The sequence below is a fragment of the Poecilia latipinna genome, unplaced genomic scaffold (assembly GCF_001443285.1).
Source record: "Poecilia latipinna isolate Pla-1442-1.1 unplaced genomic scaffold, P_latipinna-1.0 Scaffold3133, whole genome shotgun sequence".
Taxonomy (NCBI): domain Eukaryota; kingdom Metazoa; phylum Chordata; class Actinopteri; order Cyprinodontiformes; family Poeciliidae; genus Poecilia; species Poecilia latipinna.
Window position 1 is genome coordinate 40,894 of NW_015115749.1, and position 17,733 is coordinate 58,626.

The window sequence follows — 17,733 nt, forward strand, 5'->3', positions numbered from 1 at the left end:
CACACACACATACACTCAGAGGTCACCAGGGATGATGTAAAACTGAGATAAGAAGACAACTAAATACTGTGTGTGTGTGTCTGTGTGTGTGTGTGTGAGAGAAAGAGAGAGATACACAGAGAGAGAGAGAGAGAAAAGGGAAAAAAGAGGGTTAGCTATAAACACACACACTGAGGCCAGCCTGGGATTGTCTTCGTGATGAAACCAGCAGTAATGTCTGTTGTCGGCATGACGACTCCATACACCATCCTTTGTGACATTACTGCTGTGCGTGTGTATATTTGTAGTTAGAGGATAGATTCAACCTTTGACCTGGACTTTGTGACCGGAGAAAATAGCTTTTTCAACTGCTTCACAGAGAAATCTGAACTTTAAGATGAACTTTATGTGACAGTTTGGACTCTTTTCTGTTAATGGAGACACCAATCAAATATATTTCCAAAGATAGGAATGCATAAGAGTTTGAATCAGTTTATCAATAGTTAAATTGTGATGGAAAATTTAAGTTAAACAAACTCAACTTTTTTACAAATGGATAAAATATTTTGTTTTGTTTAGTAATGTGACAGCTTGTGGTGCATACTGTAAAAATACATAATACTCTGAAAAACATAATTATAAATGTTCAGATCTAGCTCTGAAGCTTCACTGAAACTCTGAATTGAAGAGAAACTTAAACCAGAGGTTCAAAAATATATTGAAGAAGAAAATCCTGAAGGAAAAAGTCTGACCATCAGTTCATGCTCTTAATCTCAAGCCGGCTTATGCAGGAGGATAATTACTTTAAGGACTCCAACAAGTCCACCTCTGAATGGCTAAAAGAAATGAAACTAAGAACTTAAATCTGATGTTTTTTAGAAGACTGTCCAATGTGACTGAGCTAAGACAATTCTGCAAAAGCTATTTCACCAAAATTCCTCCACAGTGATTTAAAAGGTTCATTGCCAGTTATCGCAACCAACAGTTTAGCCAGTTATGAAGTTTAGGGAGCAACTGTTTTTTTTCACATCCTTTACCTGAGTTAATACAATTTTTTTTCCTTTCAGATTGTTTTTTGTGATATCAATTTTTTTTCATGATCTGAAGCATTTCATAGAGAAAGAAAATCTAACATAAAATAACCTGTAAGGATAAATACTATCAGACTGCATCGTATTTATATCTAATACACTCTTAACTACATCTAACAGACAAATCTGTCAGCGCTATATACAGTTTTGCAGCATTCTGCTTTCTCAGCAAATCAAACACATTTTTAAAAATTAGCATTTAATGAAAACTAAGTAAAGGTTGAAGATCTACCAATTTCTTTCATGTTAAGTGATATATAAGGTGACGTTTTTAAGAAGTAAAGACAAACATGAAGGGGAACATACAGTGTCATAGCCTAAAACACAACGTGTTTAAGTTTCATGTTATAAAAGAAAATGCCTGCGCTCCAGTCAAGTTCGTCTGAGACATTAAATCAACCAAATGAAGCTCTGTGAAGCGTCTCACGCGCTTCTCAGGTGTGTTGCATCAGAAGCTAATTAGTCTGACTCTTCCTCCCATGGGACCATCAGGTCTCTCGCTCATTTACCAAAGTAAAACATGATCGCTGGATGAATAACAGCCAAGACGGGGGCTTGATGTTTATTTTAATGATCAAGATTAAGGCACTGGTGTTTCCACGAGAGAGCCGCTGCGGTAAATCTCTGGTGAGGATGTATTTTTAAAGCAGACTCACTTTGTGTGTGTTTCATTATAATTTCATTTCTATTTAGAGTGATTTAATGCCGTGGAAGCAGGTCTTCATTTGCGATGTTTCCCCATGTTTTATTTATCAATACATGGTTATAAAAAATTTACTTGATTGAAATAACATTTAGCGGGGGACTTTTATGAGTTATTTGTGTGCAAGTCTGATAGAAGGAAGAAAATCCGAGGTTAGTTGGAAAATATCCTAATAAAAGTTGCAAGCAGTAAGTGCAATCAGGCTTCCAGACTTGACCTGATTACTTCAAACATCTGAACTGTGAAATGTCGCAAGTAAGTGACACAATCAATCATTTTAGCAGGTTTGAACTTTTCCGCACAAAAAATAAACACTGCCCGAGTGCTAAAAGTGAAGCAATCAGTGCGTCACTTGTCCAGCCAAGGTTCAACATAAAGAGCTAGATTAGGAAGCAACTGAAGATTGTGGCCTTAATATAATAACAAAAGCGCTTGTGTGTTGTTCTTGATCAGCGATGGTGAGCATCTATCAAAAGTATTTCAAGGAAGGGATGAACCAGCATCCCCTCCTTGCTCATCTGATCTAACAGATGAGTTGAAGTACCTCAGATTCCTGAGGAAGATGTAATATTGTTTCTGTTAGACAACAAGTCTAATTGACAAATATTAAGAGTATGCAATACATCACAGTTTGCCACAAATGGGGCTTTTGCATTGAAATGCAACTGAAGGAAAAAAATGTCCAGTATTTCATAAGATCTGCAGATATTGTTGAAAAAATATTTACAGTCAAAAGAAAAAGTTCTTTGAAGAAAAAGTAAAAGAACATCTGGGACATTAAAGTATTTAATCAATAAAATAGACACACATATGCAAAAGTAAAAATTTTTACCTTAATGTCGCTTTAGAAAATGAGGGACTAGTTACTTAGTTAACAATCAGAGTTTTGGAAGTCTAAAGCCAAATTGATTCAGCATGAAAACACTAAGCTAAGAACAAATCTTACCATAATTCATACATCAGTGAATTTAGATTTATTTTGTAAAAGTCAATATCTGTTTTTAGTAATAGTGTCCTGACATAACAAAAGCAGCCAAAGTAGACTGACTGACTTTTAACCATGATATGGGCAATATAGCTGCATGCCCACAAGGCAAAAGAAAAAAAAAAATTAGAGTTGTTTTACACCACGATGGCGATGTTTACTGATGCTTTAATTCTTCTTTGGGAGTGTGGCTAAAGGCCTGGTTGTGTGTCGCATGGCGGGAGTGGCATCACAGGGTGCCTTTCATGCAAGAATGCTTGAACTCATTTTGTCCCTCCCTCTGACAAACAAAAGATTAATATTTTGCAACTGACACACAGCTGGATGTCTCATTTTTCATTTCAATTTTTCAATTATTTTAAGTAAAATTCTTTCATAAAGTGAATTTAACTCTAAAACTGAGTTGTAAATGAAGTGATTTACCTGTCAAAATTTTAAACAGTAAAGTGTATTGTCATGACAGCAAAAACAAAAGTTTGATGTGTTACAAACCAAAACAATATGTCAATATCATGAAAACAGTTAGCATTCATCTTTTTGATGTCTTAGCTGTGTTAAAATGTGTCTTTGTGAGTCTGTGTCCATGGTTTTGTTGCTCTCCTGTGCAACCATCAAATGCAACTTGAGGCAATATCCTACGCACATGCAGACACACACACACACATGCACACAAACACACACATTTGCCCATCCGCCTCCGACTGAAACAAACAAAACAAACAAACACACACTCCCTCCATCACCATCCGTCTGCTTTCTGCCGTAACGAGGTGCAATCAACACGCAACGCTGACCAACACACACACATGCACGCACACACACACACACACACGCACACACACACGCGAACACACGAACTGAGGCTTGAAGGATGAAGTCAGCCTCTGATTGCAGAAGAGTTACAGAAGTGTTGACTTGTGTGTGCGTTGACCTCATACTGACATGATGTCACATCTAAAATGGTTGCATTAACAACTGCAGAAGTTTTTTTACTTTAATACACTTTGAACTTTCAAAAGTGTATACAGAATAAGTAATGAAATACTTTTCTAAATATATCACTTCCTCTCCTCTTTATTTCACAATTTTTTTTTTTTTAATGATGCATTGCAGCTTTTTGCAAAAAGAACTTCAGGGAGTTAAAAACGTCAATGAGAAATGAAAAGGCTTAAAGTATATCCGAAGAATACTGAGATCTTAGTATTCTGAACATTTCTATCCACGTCTATACAGCAGTAAAAAACATTTTAATTTCATGGTAAATTCACCCCACCTAAATTCGTTCAATGACGCTAAGATTTAAATTTATCTTGCTAAAGTCACCAGATCATGCTAAATCTGATGTCAGTTATACTCAACAACACAGAATTGCTAACTGAGGTCCTGATTAAGCAGTGCTTTGAATAGCTTTGCAGTGTGTTCAGACAGCTTTAAACCTGACTCCAACAAGGAGACGCTTTTGAACACACTGAATGTTTCAGCAAAGTGTTTCTGTTCTAAACCAGCCCAGTTATCTCACACCTGCTGGCTCCTAAGTGTTTCTGTGTGAGTGTGTGTGTGTGTGTGTGTGTGTGTGTGTGCCATTGAGATCTGTGAAGAATGTCAGCATGATGTAAGACACACACAATCGCCAAAGTGTTGACGGATCAGTGGAGAATTCCTGATTCTGACAATCAAACATTGAAGAAGTGCAGAGAGATAAGACAGAGTGTTAACCGAGTCGCAACACCTTGACATCACAACCTCAGACTCGGCTGTGATGTCAGCACCTGGCTGGTTTATTGTTCATCAGGTTTGATGTGGTGCTGATAAGAAGGCATCTGTGTCATGATTGTTCACACGCATGAAGAGCCACATTCAACCACCAGAGGGAGACAAACCCAGCAAACTCGTCTGCAGTAAACTGTTCTGAGCAACACTTAGAACTTAGTGAAATCTTCTGTATGACATTTGCAAAGATGCATTAGCACATATTATGGTCTTCTACATAGTTTCGACATGTAGGAGGGATGTTTTATCCACACAACAGTTGTGCATCTTCTTATTTCATACTAGCATACATTATTAATAAAATCTGAGAGGGTGTATGTGTAAACCACATAAGATCACCAGTTCCTGAAATATTCAGAGTATTAATACCACATGTTCTTCCTGTGTATGTGTAAATTATCTCAGGGTGCTTCAACTTCCTCCCACAATTTCATAAACAAGCATATTAGGGGAATTGACTTCTCTAAGTTGTTGCTGAGCTTCAGTTTGTGCATGCATGTTTTATTTGCTGTCCTGTGATGGACCTGAGGCTCGTTGTACTTTGTGCTTCGCCCATTGACAGTTTAGACACCAAGATAGGTTCCATCCACCTCACAACTTGCACAGATTGGGGACGTATTAGAAAATGTCATGCTGAAAAAAAATCTGTTTTTGTTTTATGATGTAGCTTACATTTTCTTCATTTTACATAATCATACCTTAAATATGTTTCTGTGAAGACAAATCTTTTCATCTATCTTTGTTTACTCTTAAAAAAAAAAACTTTACCTCCTGGCTGCAAATGCATAATACAAAGGAGGATTACATCTACTGAGATCACATACAGTGTCTAATTTGGTTTTAAACATTACAGTAACAACTGAAGGTGAAATGCAGTTTAACTCCAGAGGAGGTCAGTAAGAGACTGCTCTGGTCTGAAACTGTAAATTAATGGTGGAGTTGAAAGAGGCCAGCAGGCATTCAGACTTGTGATTTTGGGAGGATAGTCACAAGTCATTGACCAAAAAGGCTTTCTATGTAATATCTGTAAGAAGCTGCAGGGCCTTAGGAGTGGTATTTTAGGCAAGACGAGTGGTGGAAATTATTAGGCAGCTCACAACGCTTCACAGTACTGTGTTATGTTAAAACACAACACAGTACTGCAGCTTGAAAAATTAGCAAATAACCATTAGCATTTGTACAGATATTTTTGTTTTGTTATGTATTTCAAGAGGTGAAGGACCTTTAAAATAAGGGATCCAAGAAATATGAACAGATGCCATACCTGAGACTGTAGAAACTGTAAAACAGCCACCCAATGTAAGAGATAAGGGAGACAAAAGTCAGATGAACAAAACAAACTGGCTATTCACCACCGAACCAGCTAAGATGTATGCTATGGCAGCGTCTGGTCACATATAATAGCTCAAGAAGCTGACTTCTTTGCAGGAGTTTCCTGTCAGCAGCACAAACGAACCATCTGCAGAGGAATGAAGCTCACCTTGAATGGCTGACTGAGGGCAGAACAGTCCTGACAATGAAAGATTCCCAGAAGGGAACAATCATCAGACTTTTGGTTAATAGCCTGTATTCCTATAATGAAATCTCCTGTCAGACATCATAGTGATCAAGATAAGGAGACACATGGATCAATACACGAAAGGCAAAAAAGGCTTTGGTAAAAATAACAGAGGAGTCAAACAGTCAAACACCAGCTTCTGGTTGACAGACCAGTGGCTCAAGCCTGGTCTGTCAACTGGACAAACAAACCTGTGCACTGCCAACTTCAAGTCAACTGGACAAATCTCAGTCAAATGTGGCCTATAGACCTAAACTTCCCTAGCAAAGTGATCCACAAGACTGGTTATGGTTATGATAATGGAGAGAACCTCCTGCAAAAGGAGGTTCATATTTTCCCCCAGATTAGAATCAAGTTGGTTGACTAGAGAAACCAACTTGAAAATGGGACAACCATTCAGTTCAGGAGGAAGGAACTCAATGCTCCTAAGTCTCTCTAAACTTCCCGTGACCAAACCATCACCGCAGGGTCTACAGCACCTCTCTGATTAGTGTCTGATTAGTGTTAATTACTAGATTTCTTTCCTAGAACACACTCACCAGAGAGATCATTTGGATGAACTCTAGATTTTGGTTCACATGATTGTGTCCAGACCTGAGCTTTGTGCGTGACCTTGCTTTATGACCCTCACAAGATGACATATATGTTCCTGATTAGTTTTCCCACCCAACTTTTCTTTTTTTTTCTTTTTTGTTCTTTTAATTTTTTTTATGTTGTTCCAAAGGATTTATTTGTGATTTTAGGGATTTTCAAAATCAAATCACTGACAATGTGGTAGGGAGTTAAAAAAAATCTTGTCAGAAATCCAAACACGAGGAGACTCGTGAACACCAGATTATACAATTTCTCTTCCTGATGATGCTCTCAATGCTAGTAACTTTGAACTCTTGATAGGAAAAACGTGATCTTATTGTACTCCAACATGAATACAGTTTATCTGAAATAGGAAAAACACCACCATGGACTCCATATCTGTCAGTTAATTTCTTTGAAAAACAAGGAGAGTATCCAGATGGCAGATATAATTTAAAACTTGGGGGTGCATTGGTTTGCATATATCAAATTTACTTATGCCTCAGAAAGCACTTTCGTCAATGGTAAAGGAAGTCAACATGGAGTTTTTCACATTAGTTTTTTTTTACATGTTTGAAGTTTTATTTCACTGTCATAAAGTGATGCATGACTGTAAAAGAGACCAATTTAAAATTTTTTTGAGGTTTCACATAATCTGTAAAATGTATGAATCAGCAGTCTACATAAAGAGATGTTTATGTTTCACTTCAAGATTGCAGATGACTTATTGGTGAATGGGTTTGGGAGAGTTTTTTTTTATTTGATTATACATCAAAACTTTAAACAGATGCATGACTTGCCCTGATGGTGGCATTTGATAAATAAAAAAAATGTGTGTCTTTATGCAATTTTTATGGTTATTAGTTGTGGATTTGTTGAGACATTCCACTTTAAAACCCTCAATACCTCTCATACATTAAATCTGTTGCAAAAAACTAGTTTTACCCAATGATAAAACATCATTCAGGAGTTTTTGAGACATTTCAGTCAGATGAATGGTTTACAGACCCTGCATTGATCAATATCTATTACATCACATTACTCCCCTTGTTAGTTAATGATATATAAATAATGTCAGGAAAGTTACTCCTTTATATTCACAAGAACTATTTTTGTGTAAAGTACAACATATGTAACAATAAGCTTTTTAAAACATTGTTGTGCCTCAGAGCTTAAATAGCTACAATGAAAAACACAGAAGTAACGTCTGTATGTCATATATGGCCAAGAATGCTAGATATCTAAAAGACGTTTAAATGAACGAGAGCACATTTCTGACATTCTGCCCAAGTGAAGGTATGCAGTAATGGTGAGCATTCAGCAGAGCATTAAACACTGAGAAGCACAAATCAGTGGCCACAACAGGTTAACCCAGTTGTATGCAGTGTATACTTGCAGTCAGCTCTTTACTGCTATTAAAAAAGCCTTGACAACAGAACTACCTATGGAAGTGTTCCTGCTTGCAGAGTCATGTCTGCATGCATAATTATGGAAAGTTGAGGGAAAGTATAGACTTACCTTTTATTCTGACAACTATTCTCTATTAGAAGATCGAATCTTGGTTTTTACCAGCTCTTATTTTTATTCTTCATGTTGTTTGTGTTACGTGTTGCATAGGTGGTGATGTTTCCATTATTCCCTGCTTTTTGTTTCGTGGGACACGCCTTGTTCTTAACTGCTTTAGGACAACAAATGAAAATTAGAAAATTAGCTGTTGTGTTAGCTCTAACATGTTTACATTGATGCTTACTGCTGACATGTTGATTTATATGTGTTGTCCCAATGAAATAAAGTAAATTAAATTAAATGGCTTTTACAATGCATGTCGCTACAAAGATTAAAATGTCTTTGAAAATAATTGTAAAACTAATATGGTAAAACATGTCTGAGTGTCTAACTATCTACATTCCTCTTTTCATTAACCGTCTAACTAGAGTCCATATGGCTTCTGTTATGCACGTTTACATGCAGCATCATTTACATGCAGTTTTGTGTTCATCCCTTAAAGTTAAAACAAAGATGATTCCAGAGACCAGTTTGATGAGTTTGATACTTAGCACTCCTGAATGTGGTTTTGTTTGCTAAAAGTGACATTGCTACAAGTAAACTGTATAAACCTTCTGGTTCTGTATGCTGTCCGCTGGTTCGAGTCCATCTCTGTTCAGCATCCATCAAGCTCACATGAGCCTTATTAGCAGCATCTGATCAGAGTGGCAGCAGAGGAACATGTGAAGTGTATTAGCGATCATGAGTTGCTAGCCGCTCCTCATTAGCCTGACACAACCTTGGACCTCTTGAGTCTGGATTTATAGCATTTATGTTTTACTTAAACAATAAAAAAATAGTACATGGTAGTACAGCGTTCAGGAAATTAAACTAAATGACATTTGTTTTACATTTTGGACATTAGGATTTGGAATTAAAAAAACTATGCGTAGAGAATATGGAAACATATTTTGACCAAACAAAATATTGCTACACTGACTCTTTTATTTTGGTCTTTTTATAACCTTTTCAGAAGTTTCTGCAGACTGTAAAATATGATCCAGAATCATAAGATTCAAGTCATATATTAGCTTAATCAGCTCTATTGAGTACATTACTAAGGGTGAACATTTTTACTGACTGGAAAAGCAAAAGAAAACTTGTTCATGTAGCAAATGGCAGATCAATTAATTTTTTTTTATTATTTTCACTGAATGCATCATCCCAAAGGAAATCCTGCTCTGGACCAAAAGAAAACCATATTACCTATATCAAAATCTACACTACAGCAGGAGCATCATACTTAAAAAATGAAGCACACTCAAGATAATAGATTGATTAAACGATTGAATAATTATCTTAACAGGCTCCCAGTTTGTACTCTAGCAGTTGAGAAACAGGGGGAAAAAAATCTCACACTAATCCTAGGAGTTATGTGAACCAAAAGCTCGTTGCACAACCAAAAAAAAAAAAAAAAAATGTGAGGAATCCACACAATTGCTATTTTACTCCAACTGTAACGCTATTGGCTGCTCCTGATGAATGAGCAAGTTCTGAACCAATCAGACGCATGTGACCAGTAAATATGTAAGCTGATCAGCATCCGCTGACCACACTCTCCTCATCTGTCACACAAACACACACACACGCACACACACATCTGGAAGTAGTACCGGTCATCATCCTTCATTCATCATGCACAGCAAAGAACAGATCGGGTAAGGGAAAAGGTTTTAACATCATTTCTGATGCTCGGTAAAGTTTTGTAATGTGAAATTGTTGTTAAATAGCTTGAAAATGTTAATAATATTGTCAACAGTGTGCCATTTTCAGATATTTAAAGAAATGTATGTTGTTTTAACACATGAAAAGTGCTAATGTACTAACATTAGAGGTCTTTTTAGTTTAGTTGCTTCTATGCAATCATGAAGATGCTTCTAGGGTCATAACATCACAACTAAGAATATTACATTTTTGTGAGTGATATTGCGCTGTTTATTTTCCTGCAGTCACGATGAATATCAGAAGACTTCTGATTGGCTGATGTCTCATACAAAGCATCGTCCCATCGTGGCAATTATTTGCGGCTCTGGACTGGGCATGCTTGCTGATACCCTTAAATGTCAAGACTCCTTTGATTACTCTGACATACCAGGGTTTCCTCAGAGCACAGGTAATTTATGAGTGCATGCTTTTATGAATTGATATCTTTAAAAAATACTGATATTTTTACAAATAGATTCATGTCACTAATATTGTATATTAACACAACATCATAGCAAAACTTTATATTTTCATTTGTTCATAAGATCATAAGGCCTTTAAACAGATATTTAATAAGAAGAATATTGCAAAAAATGTTTTCAGCTTCTTTTTATTCATATATTTAAGTAACTGAAGCTCAAATTGAAGTATGAAAATTATAACTAATTGCTCAATTTATGCCTTATTTTAATTTTTAGGTATTGATCAGTATGTTGTTGTTCATTAGACTAAATTTGGTTATCCATCAGCCCTGCAAAATTATAGTCAGAAATGTCTCTGATGTGTAACTGTCATTATAAGCAATTGTATTCTGTGAACATGCACAATGAAAGCAAGAAAATGAATGTTCTCACTATGTTTATTTTTGTTACAGTACAAGGTCACGCAGGTCGGCTGGTTTTTGGGGAATTGAAGGGGAAGTCATGTGTTTGCATGCAGGGCCGCTTCCACATGTACGAGGGACATTCACTCCTTAAGGTATTCACACAGATATTTCAAGTGTACTAATAGTTATTCCAAAAGTCAAACTTGTTGATAGGATGCACAAAAACAACAAAAGTTACATCTACGCTTAAGCAAAAACAAAAATACAATGACAGAATAAATCAGAGACTTAAATATCTAAACAACCAGTGAGCATAAACTTGGATGTGTCTTGTGATTTTGGCTTTGGAAAACCTAACTCATCCATGTGTGTGTTTCCATATGGAATTTGAATAAATGTGTGAGGAAGTTGGTAGAAAATCAAACTGTAAGAAAATACAAAGTATAATACTAAGCCTAAAGACATATCTGTCCATGAACACGCAGAGTTAATAACATACATTTATACACAGACAAAACAACACATCACATAAACATGGATTAAATAGAACATGTCTTCACAACTATATCCACATCCACCACAAAACTACAACATTCTCACATAAGTGGTTGGCTAAAAAATATCTCAGTCCAGCAACCCTGGGCAAAGTTTACATAATAACCAGCATGCTGCAAGCTAACCTGTAGTCTCTTGGATGTGTGTGTGTGTGTGTGTGAGACATTGTCATGCTTGGGTTTGGTCACATGCAGCCTTTTAGTCAACTGTTCAATGCTGCCTTTGTTTCCTTCTGTAGAACACCCATTCAGACAAACGTGCTCTCTGCTGTGTGTCACTGCTGTGTGTTACACTGAGACTGCCTGACTCTCCTTTAGGTGGCGTCCTGTGAAATGCCCTTTGCAAAGAATCCCCCCCCCCCTCCCAAAAAATAAAAAACAGATTCAAAATAAAAACTTTCACTAAAAATACCCTTTATATGCTTAAATGTTAGCTATGAAACAAGGTTGTGTGACTATCAGGAGACCGACCCTTAGAGTTTTATCTTCCTAAGTGAAAATCCTACATCACCTGACAAACCATAACAAAACTGTGGAAAGTTAATTTGTGCAAAAAACAGGCATGCTCACAATAAATAAAATTAATAACAATGCATATATATAATTTATGGCAAATAACTAAAGAATTAATATGCAGCTTGCATATATTTAACTACCTTTACTGTAAAACCACTCAATAGAAACCACTGTAAAACTCATCTTTTTAATAATTAGCATTCATTTCACTAGTGGTTTGCTCAAGCTATGTAGGGGACACAGCAAACATGTGAAATAAGATCTTCTGGTCACAGGAGACAAACTTTATCCTCTGCATGCAAAATGCTTTTTGAAGAGAACAAAAAAGTAAAAAAAAAAAAAAAAAGTTGTAGTTGTTTACAGAAAAAGCAACTCACTTAGGAATGCAAAAAAAGAAAAGAGGCAACAGACTTGTGTCTTCATCCTGAACAGTCAATGGTCTCACCAAATTTCTTACATGCCCAAAGCTTCCCAATGTACAACATGTTCAAATGGCTGCCAATCTTTGCACTTGGTAACATACTATCCAAGTAAGCATAGCTAAAATAGAAATACATGTCTGTCTTTCCATCAGACGACCTTTCCCATTCGAGTCTTCAAGCTGATGGGAGTGGAGACACTTATAGTGACAAATGCTGCAGGCTCGTTGGCTGATGGCCTACGTCCTGGTGACATCATGATAATCAAGGACCACATCAACTTCCCTGGGCTGGTCGGTCTGAACCCACTGTGTGGGCCCAACGATGAAAAGTAATTTCATTTCTGCATGATTCTTGTGGTGATATTTTACTGTCCTCACAGTGGTGAATAAAAGTTTTCCTTTACATGTCAATGATGCCAATAAATTTTTGTTGCAGGTTTGGGCCACGCTTTCCAGCTATGTCAGGTTGCTATGACAAAGGGCTGCGTAGCCTCGTGATGGAGCTTGCCAAGCAGATGGGTGTCTCTAGCCTTGTGCAGGAAGGTGTATATGCCATGGTGGGTGGACCCAACTTTGAAACCATCGCTGAGGCCAAACTGCTGCATCGACTGGGAGTGGACGCAGTCGGTATGATGCACTAAGACACTAGAAATGTGCACAGTCTCATTATGACCATTCCTCCTCATTCTTAGCTCCAATTCTACATTTTTGTGCTCATGCACACAGAGATTGTACATCCAATTTATTCCTGTTGTGAAGGATAAGAGCAAAGGGTTCTTTTGAGTCTCTACTGAAAGAAAATTTTCAGTTGCATGGCTGAGGAAAAAGTTGCAGGAGCTTTATTTAAAAATCCATTCACAGTTGAAAATATTTTTCCCCAACCAATGTATTTTTAATGCATAATGCTCACTGTAAAATCTGATTTAATGTGTTGTGCAGCTGCAGTTTTTGATGAACGCTTCAATGCACCAGGAGGAACATTTTCACTTAGTTTGGCCCAGATAGAAGATTTTCTAATTGTTTTATTCTATTCTTTTTTTTCATGTTCAGTCAATAGAAAGTTGACACCTATGTACAAAAGTTAAAGTTGGTATGTGATCTGAATTGACAGATCTACATATCTGAATCGATTTTTTTTTCCCATAAAGGTTGTTTAGATGTTTGGTTGTAGACTAAAATGAAGGCATAGTTTGCTAGGAGAACTTAATTTTAAAAATAAAATAAAAAACTACTCTGTTTGCTAACAAGTAGACTAATTGATTGCTTGCATTTTAATCAAAAGCAAATGAACATATTTTCAAGCAGAATCTCCTTATAGAATATACTTTGTAAAACGATTGGTGTACAGGGTTACAACAGACATCAGCAAATGACAGTATTTGGGCAGCAGTATTTGTTGTGACTGAAAGAAACTATGAATAGGCAGGAATGAACAAAATGAGTTCATGAGGCTAATTGAAGTAGAGGGTGAATAGGAAGTGGGATGTTTTAGATTTTCTATTTATTCATATCACTGTTCTAAACTACCCCTGTACTGTATTGTTATTTCAGGTATGAGTACAGCACCTGAGGTCGTCGTGGCAACTCACTGTGGTCTAAGAGTCTTTGGACTTTCTCTGATCACAAATAAGGTATGACAACAATCACAAATACTGATAGTAAACAATCACAACTCTTATTTTTCAGCTTTATTTCATAACTTGGTAACTAATAAAGAATGTAGTAACTTAAGGAATGGTTAGTTATCTGGATCTTTGCTTGGATGACTGATTAATTGATTAATTGGTCTCCATGGCAGGTGGTAAAGAGCTATGAGGACTCTGAAAGCGTGAACCACGAGGGCGTCCTGGAAGTCGGCCGGTTGCGCTCTCAAACCGTGCAGCAGCTGGTGACTGAACTGATCAGCAGGATGGAGATCAATAACAACGAAAACACAAATAATGTTTCCTGAACTAACACAGATGCATCTGGTTATTGCACTGATTTAATTTTTTTTACTACTTTTTATTTTATTACCTCTATGTGTGCAGTTTTTAAAAAAGTATTTGCTAAATTGAAAATCTTATTTATATGACTATGGTGCCAACCTGTTGTTCATACATTTAAATTAGGATATATGGATTCATCTCTGATATTTTATGTAAACTACACAACTTTTACAACAGTAATTGTTTAATGGTGCTTTATTGGAAGAACACTGATGAATGTTTTTGTATACTGGCCTTGAATTATTAATGTTTATGTTGTAAAGTATTTCTGTCTTGTCTTGACATGGTTGAAATATTCTACCAATCCTACTGGTTTCTGTTATTTCCTATATTTACTCACTGCTGCCCTCTTTTGGACTTAATAATATCCACATCCTCTTGTCCTCCATTTTTTTAACAACTAAAGCTGTGACGCAACTTTTCCTTATTACACACTTCTGCATATTGTATAATCTCATAGATAATATAGAGCATGTAAAGATTATATAAAAAGCGAATTCATTGTCTTAAAATAGTAATAATCTGCTTATATTACAAAATAGTTTCATTGAAAAGTCAAATCAGCTGCACTGATTACAATTAACTTAATCTACAGGCAATTATCTACAAGGAGGCCATAACAATTACCATAATAATTAATTGTAAGGGTATAGTAAGCATTGAGCTTTCCTGAACAAAATAGGTTGAAAAACAACATGGAAAAGGAGTTTATAAGAAGGTATTGAATGTTTAAACACACATCTGAGATATGAAAAATCTGAATCTTGAAGAGTTTCATTTTTATATAAACAACTGTACAATGTTTTACATTGCAAACCGAAGCATTTATTGAAACCACAAAGATTGATCAGACATCTTGAATAGGCTGAATCCAGATTCTCTGGTGAAACAAAGTTTCAGAGTGTTCAGCTCTGCTTGTGTTTCTTCAAATAAACCTCGACATCTTGGCATCCAGAGTTTTCAGGAGAGGAGTCATCCCAAGAAACCGCCGGCCAATCAGGAGTAAAATTTGCAGTAATTATGGCAAACAGCTGACAGAAGAAGGAATATCAAATACGAGCCATTTACACTATCTGATAGAACTTGTATGAGCAACACTAACCTTTTTTCTACAACATCATAGCTATTTATTTGGGCAGAAAGGTATAAAAAGCTACACGCACGCTATGAATGTTAATTAGTGTTGATTCTTTGTCTAGAAATGATAAAAATTGCATCAATAATTATTGTTTTTGTTATAGTAACTGTAGTAAATCTTAAAAACTGATGACAATCAAACTCTGTAATTACTTAACGAAATTCTAACAGAATGTTTACTTTTAAATTCAAATGAAAGGGTCAGGGCTTTTGTTTAGTGGTAATTAAACAAGGGAAGAGAGTAGCAGGAAAAAGCAGGTATTTTTTTTATTTGTGTTTTTTTTTTCATTCTCTATAAGGATTAACTTAAACAGACTTCAAGTGGGAAATTCTGATAGTTGCTCAAAGTTTTTTGAACTCATCATTTCATTTAGCTCAGAGATTTGTGTTCTCTATACGGATAGAGAACACAAATCAATAGCTTTATAAGTGTTTGAGCTTTTTAATTAGAAAGTAAAGCCAGTAATTGTAGGATAACAGAAAATTAACATTGTTTTGTCTCCACTGTTTCAATAATCAACTGTTTTTTTCCCTCCTTTATGCTTAAAACAGCTGATCAGTAAAACACATGCATCACTGTCCTCTACATTTCAGGGATCAGCATTGCCATGGTCTATCAGACGTCAGTTGACATCCTCTTCATATCACTCCTGGTTTTATTTGTGATTTTGGTTGTTCTGGTTGTTCTCTTTTGGGTTTATAGACATTTCAAAAACAGGTAAAGTCTAAAACTTTTACATTTTTGTTTTAGACAATTATTTTTGGTTGGATTTACTTGAACAAATTGGAACACAGTGTCATCGTTTAAGTTCAGTTGAATAGTTTGGCGAAATGTTACTTTAGTGCAAGTATCTGATAGGAGAGTGTAATGTACTTCTCCGGGGTTCTGGTTCCTCAGAAACCTTACGTTGCTGAAGATCTCTGTTGGACAACCTCCACTGCAATTAGCCATCAGAACTAAGCCAGAGCATGCTCAGGATCTTATGGATCACCTTTTGGAAAGATTTGCATTGCAGGCGGAAACTGCAACAGATATTGATGAAATATCCCAAGAACATGTGCAGGAAAATGTAACAGCCTCAACAGTCACCTCTGATTTTTCAAAGAGTACGTACTATTCGCCCTTTTTTTAAAAAAACAGTGCTGACCTGTAATTCATTAGGATATGAAGATCTAAATTCAGATGAATTGTTTCCTGTATTTGTTATAATACAATTATTATTTTCTGTTTACCTTTTGTGTTGATGCCTCTTCAACTTCTGAAATATGGTCCTACTACATGTTTTTATGAAGATGTATTTGTTGTTTCATTTGTGTCCCCTTCAAAGTTCCAGACAGGATCTCTAAGAAAATGTCCCAGTGGCTCAGTATGGCATTACCTCCATGGCAAACAAACAAACTTCAAAAAAGTATGCTAAAACCAACACCAGCTGTGATTAATTTCATTTTCTGTAGTTTTTGCCTGAAAAATCCATTCATTTTACATTAATATTCTGCCTTCCAGGTCAAAGTTTTCACTCTGTTTGTGATGGAAGTCAAGATGAAGCCCAGCCTACTTCATCCTCCAGTCAACCAGAAACCCAGAGTGAAAGCAGTAACAAGAAGAGGAGAGAAGAAGAAAGCTTCCTTTAGACAAAGAATGAAGAACATCCATAACTCTTGTGACAATCACGATTTCTTGTTTGAAAATGAATCTGTCTAACCTGGTGATGAGGTTAGACTGACTAACCTCATCACCAGGAAAATGTTATAAAACAGATTTTATAGGCAGTGTCCATCGATGAACACTGAAATCGAGATGAACCAATGTTCCCTACACAAAACTCCCCTTTAAATGAACCCTAAATACAAGTATAAAACAAGAAGAAAACATTTAAATATCTTAAAACTGTTTTTGGCTGAATTAAAACTTTCTTGGAGGAATGTGATGATCATACTTCTTGGTGTTTGGTTTGGAGGAAACAAATAAAGAAGTGGTCGTTTATAATCATAATGACAACAATTGAGCATAGAAAATATTGTAGAAATATAGAAATAGATTCTCATAATTTAGTTACAGAAAATGTCGGCAAGCAAATTGAGTTTGTGTCTGAAAATATTTTAGTGTTATGTAATAAAAAGCCTGGAAACAATAAGCAGAAAGTTGGTGACGAATATTACACATCCTTACTACTTTGCTAAAGTTTGATGCAGTGTTGCTGTTAGGGGGGCTACAAGGTTTACACATGTCCATCCATCCATCCATCCATCCATCCATCCATCCATGCACACAAATACACGCACTCACAATACTGGAGGTATCCCAAGGCGCTCCCAGGCTTGACAAGGTAGTTGCTCCAACAAATTCTGGGTCTTCCCCGACTCCAAAGGGAGGCACCTGGAG

At 36.2% G+C, this 17,733-nt stretch overlaps 1 protein-coding gene across 2 annotated transcripts; it reads left to right on the forward strand.

Moving 5' to 3' along the window:
* The first annotated feature begins 1,540 nt into the window (after positions 1-1,540).
* LOC106940223 (purine nucleoside phosphorylase-like) lies at positions 1,541-14,522 on the forward strand. Of its 2 annotated transcripts, none has more exons than XM_015022904.1 (7): positions 1,541-1,697; positions 10,154-10,317; positions 10,783-10,886; positions 12,379-12,554; positions 12,662-12,852; positions 13,777-13,856; positions 14,024-14,522. In XM_015022904.1, exons 2-7 carry the CDS (start codon positions 10,188-10,190, stop codon positions 14,174-14,176), a joined length of 834 nt encoding a protein of 277 aa, XP_014878390.1. In that variant the 5' UTR covers positions 1,541-1,697; positions 10,154-10,187; the 3' UTR covers positions 14,177-14,522. The 2 variants fall into 2 exon arrangements, with proteins under 2 accessions (XP_014878390.1, XP_014878389.1); XM_015022903.1 differs by lacking the exon at positions 1,541-1,697 and adding an exon at positions 9,780-9,862.
* Positions 14,523-17,733: the final 3,211 nt, after the last annotated feature.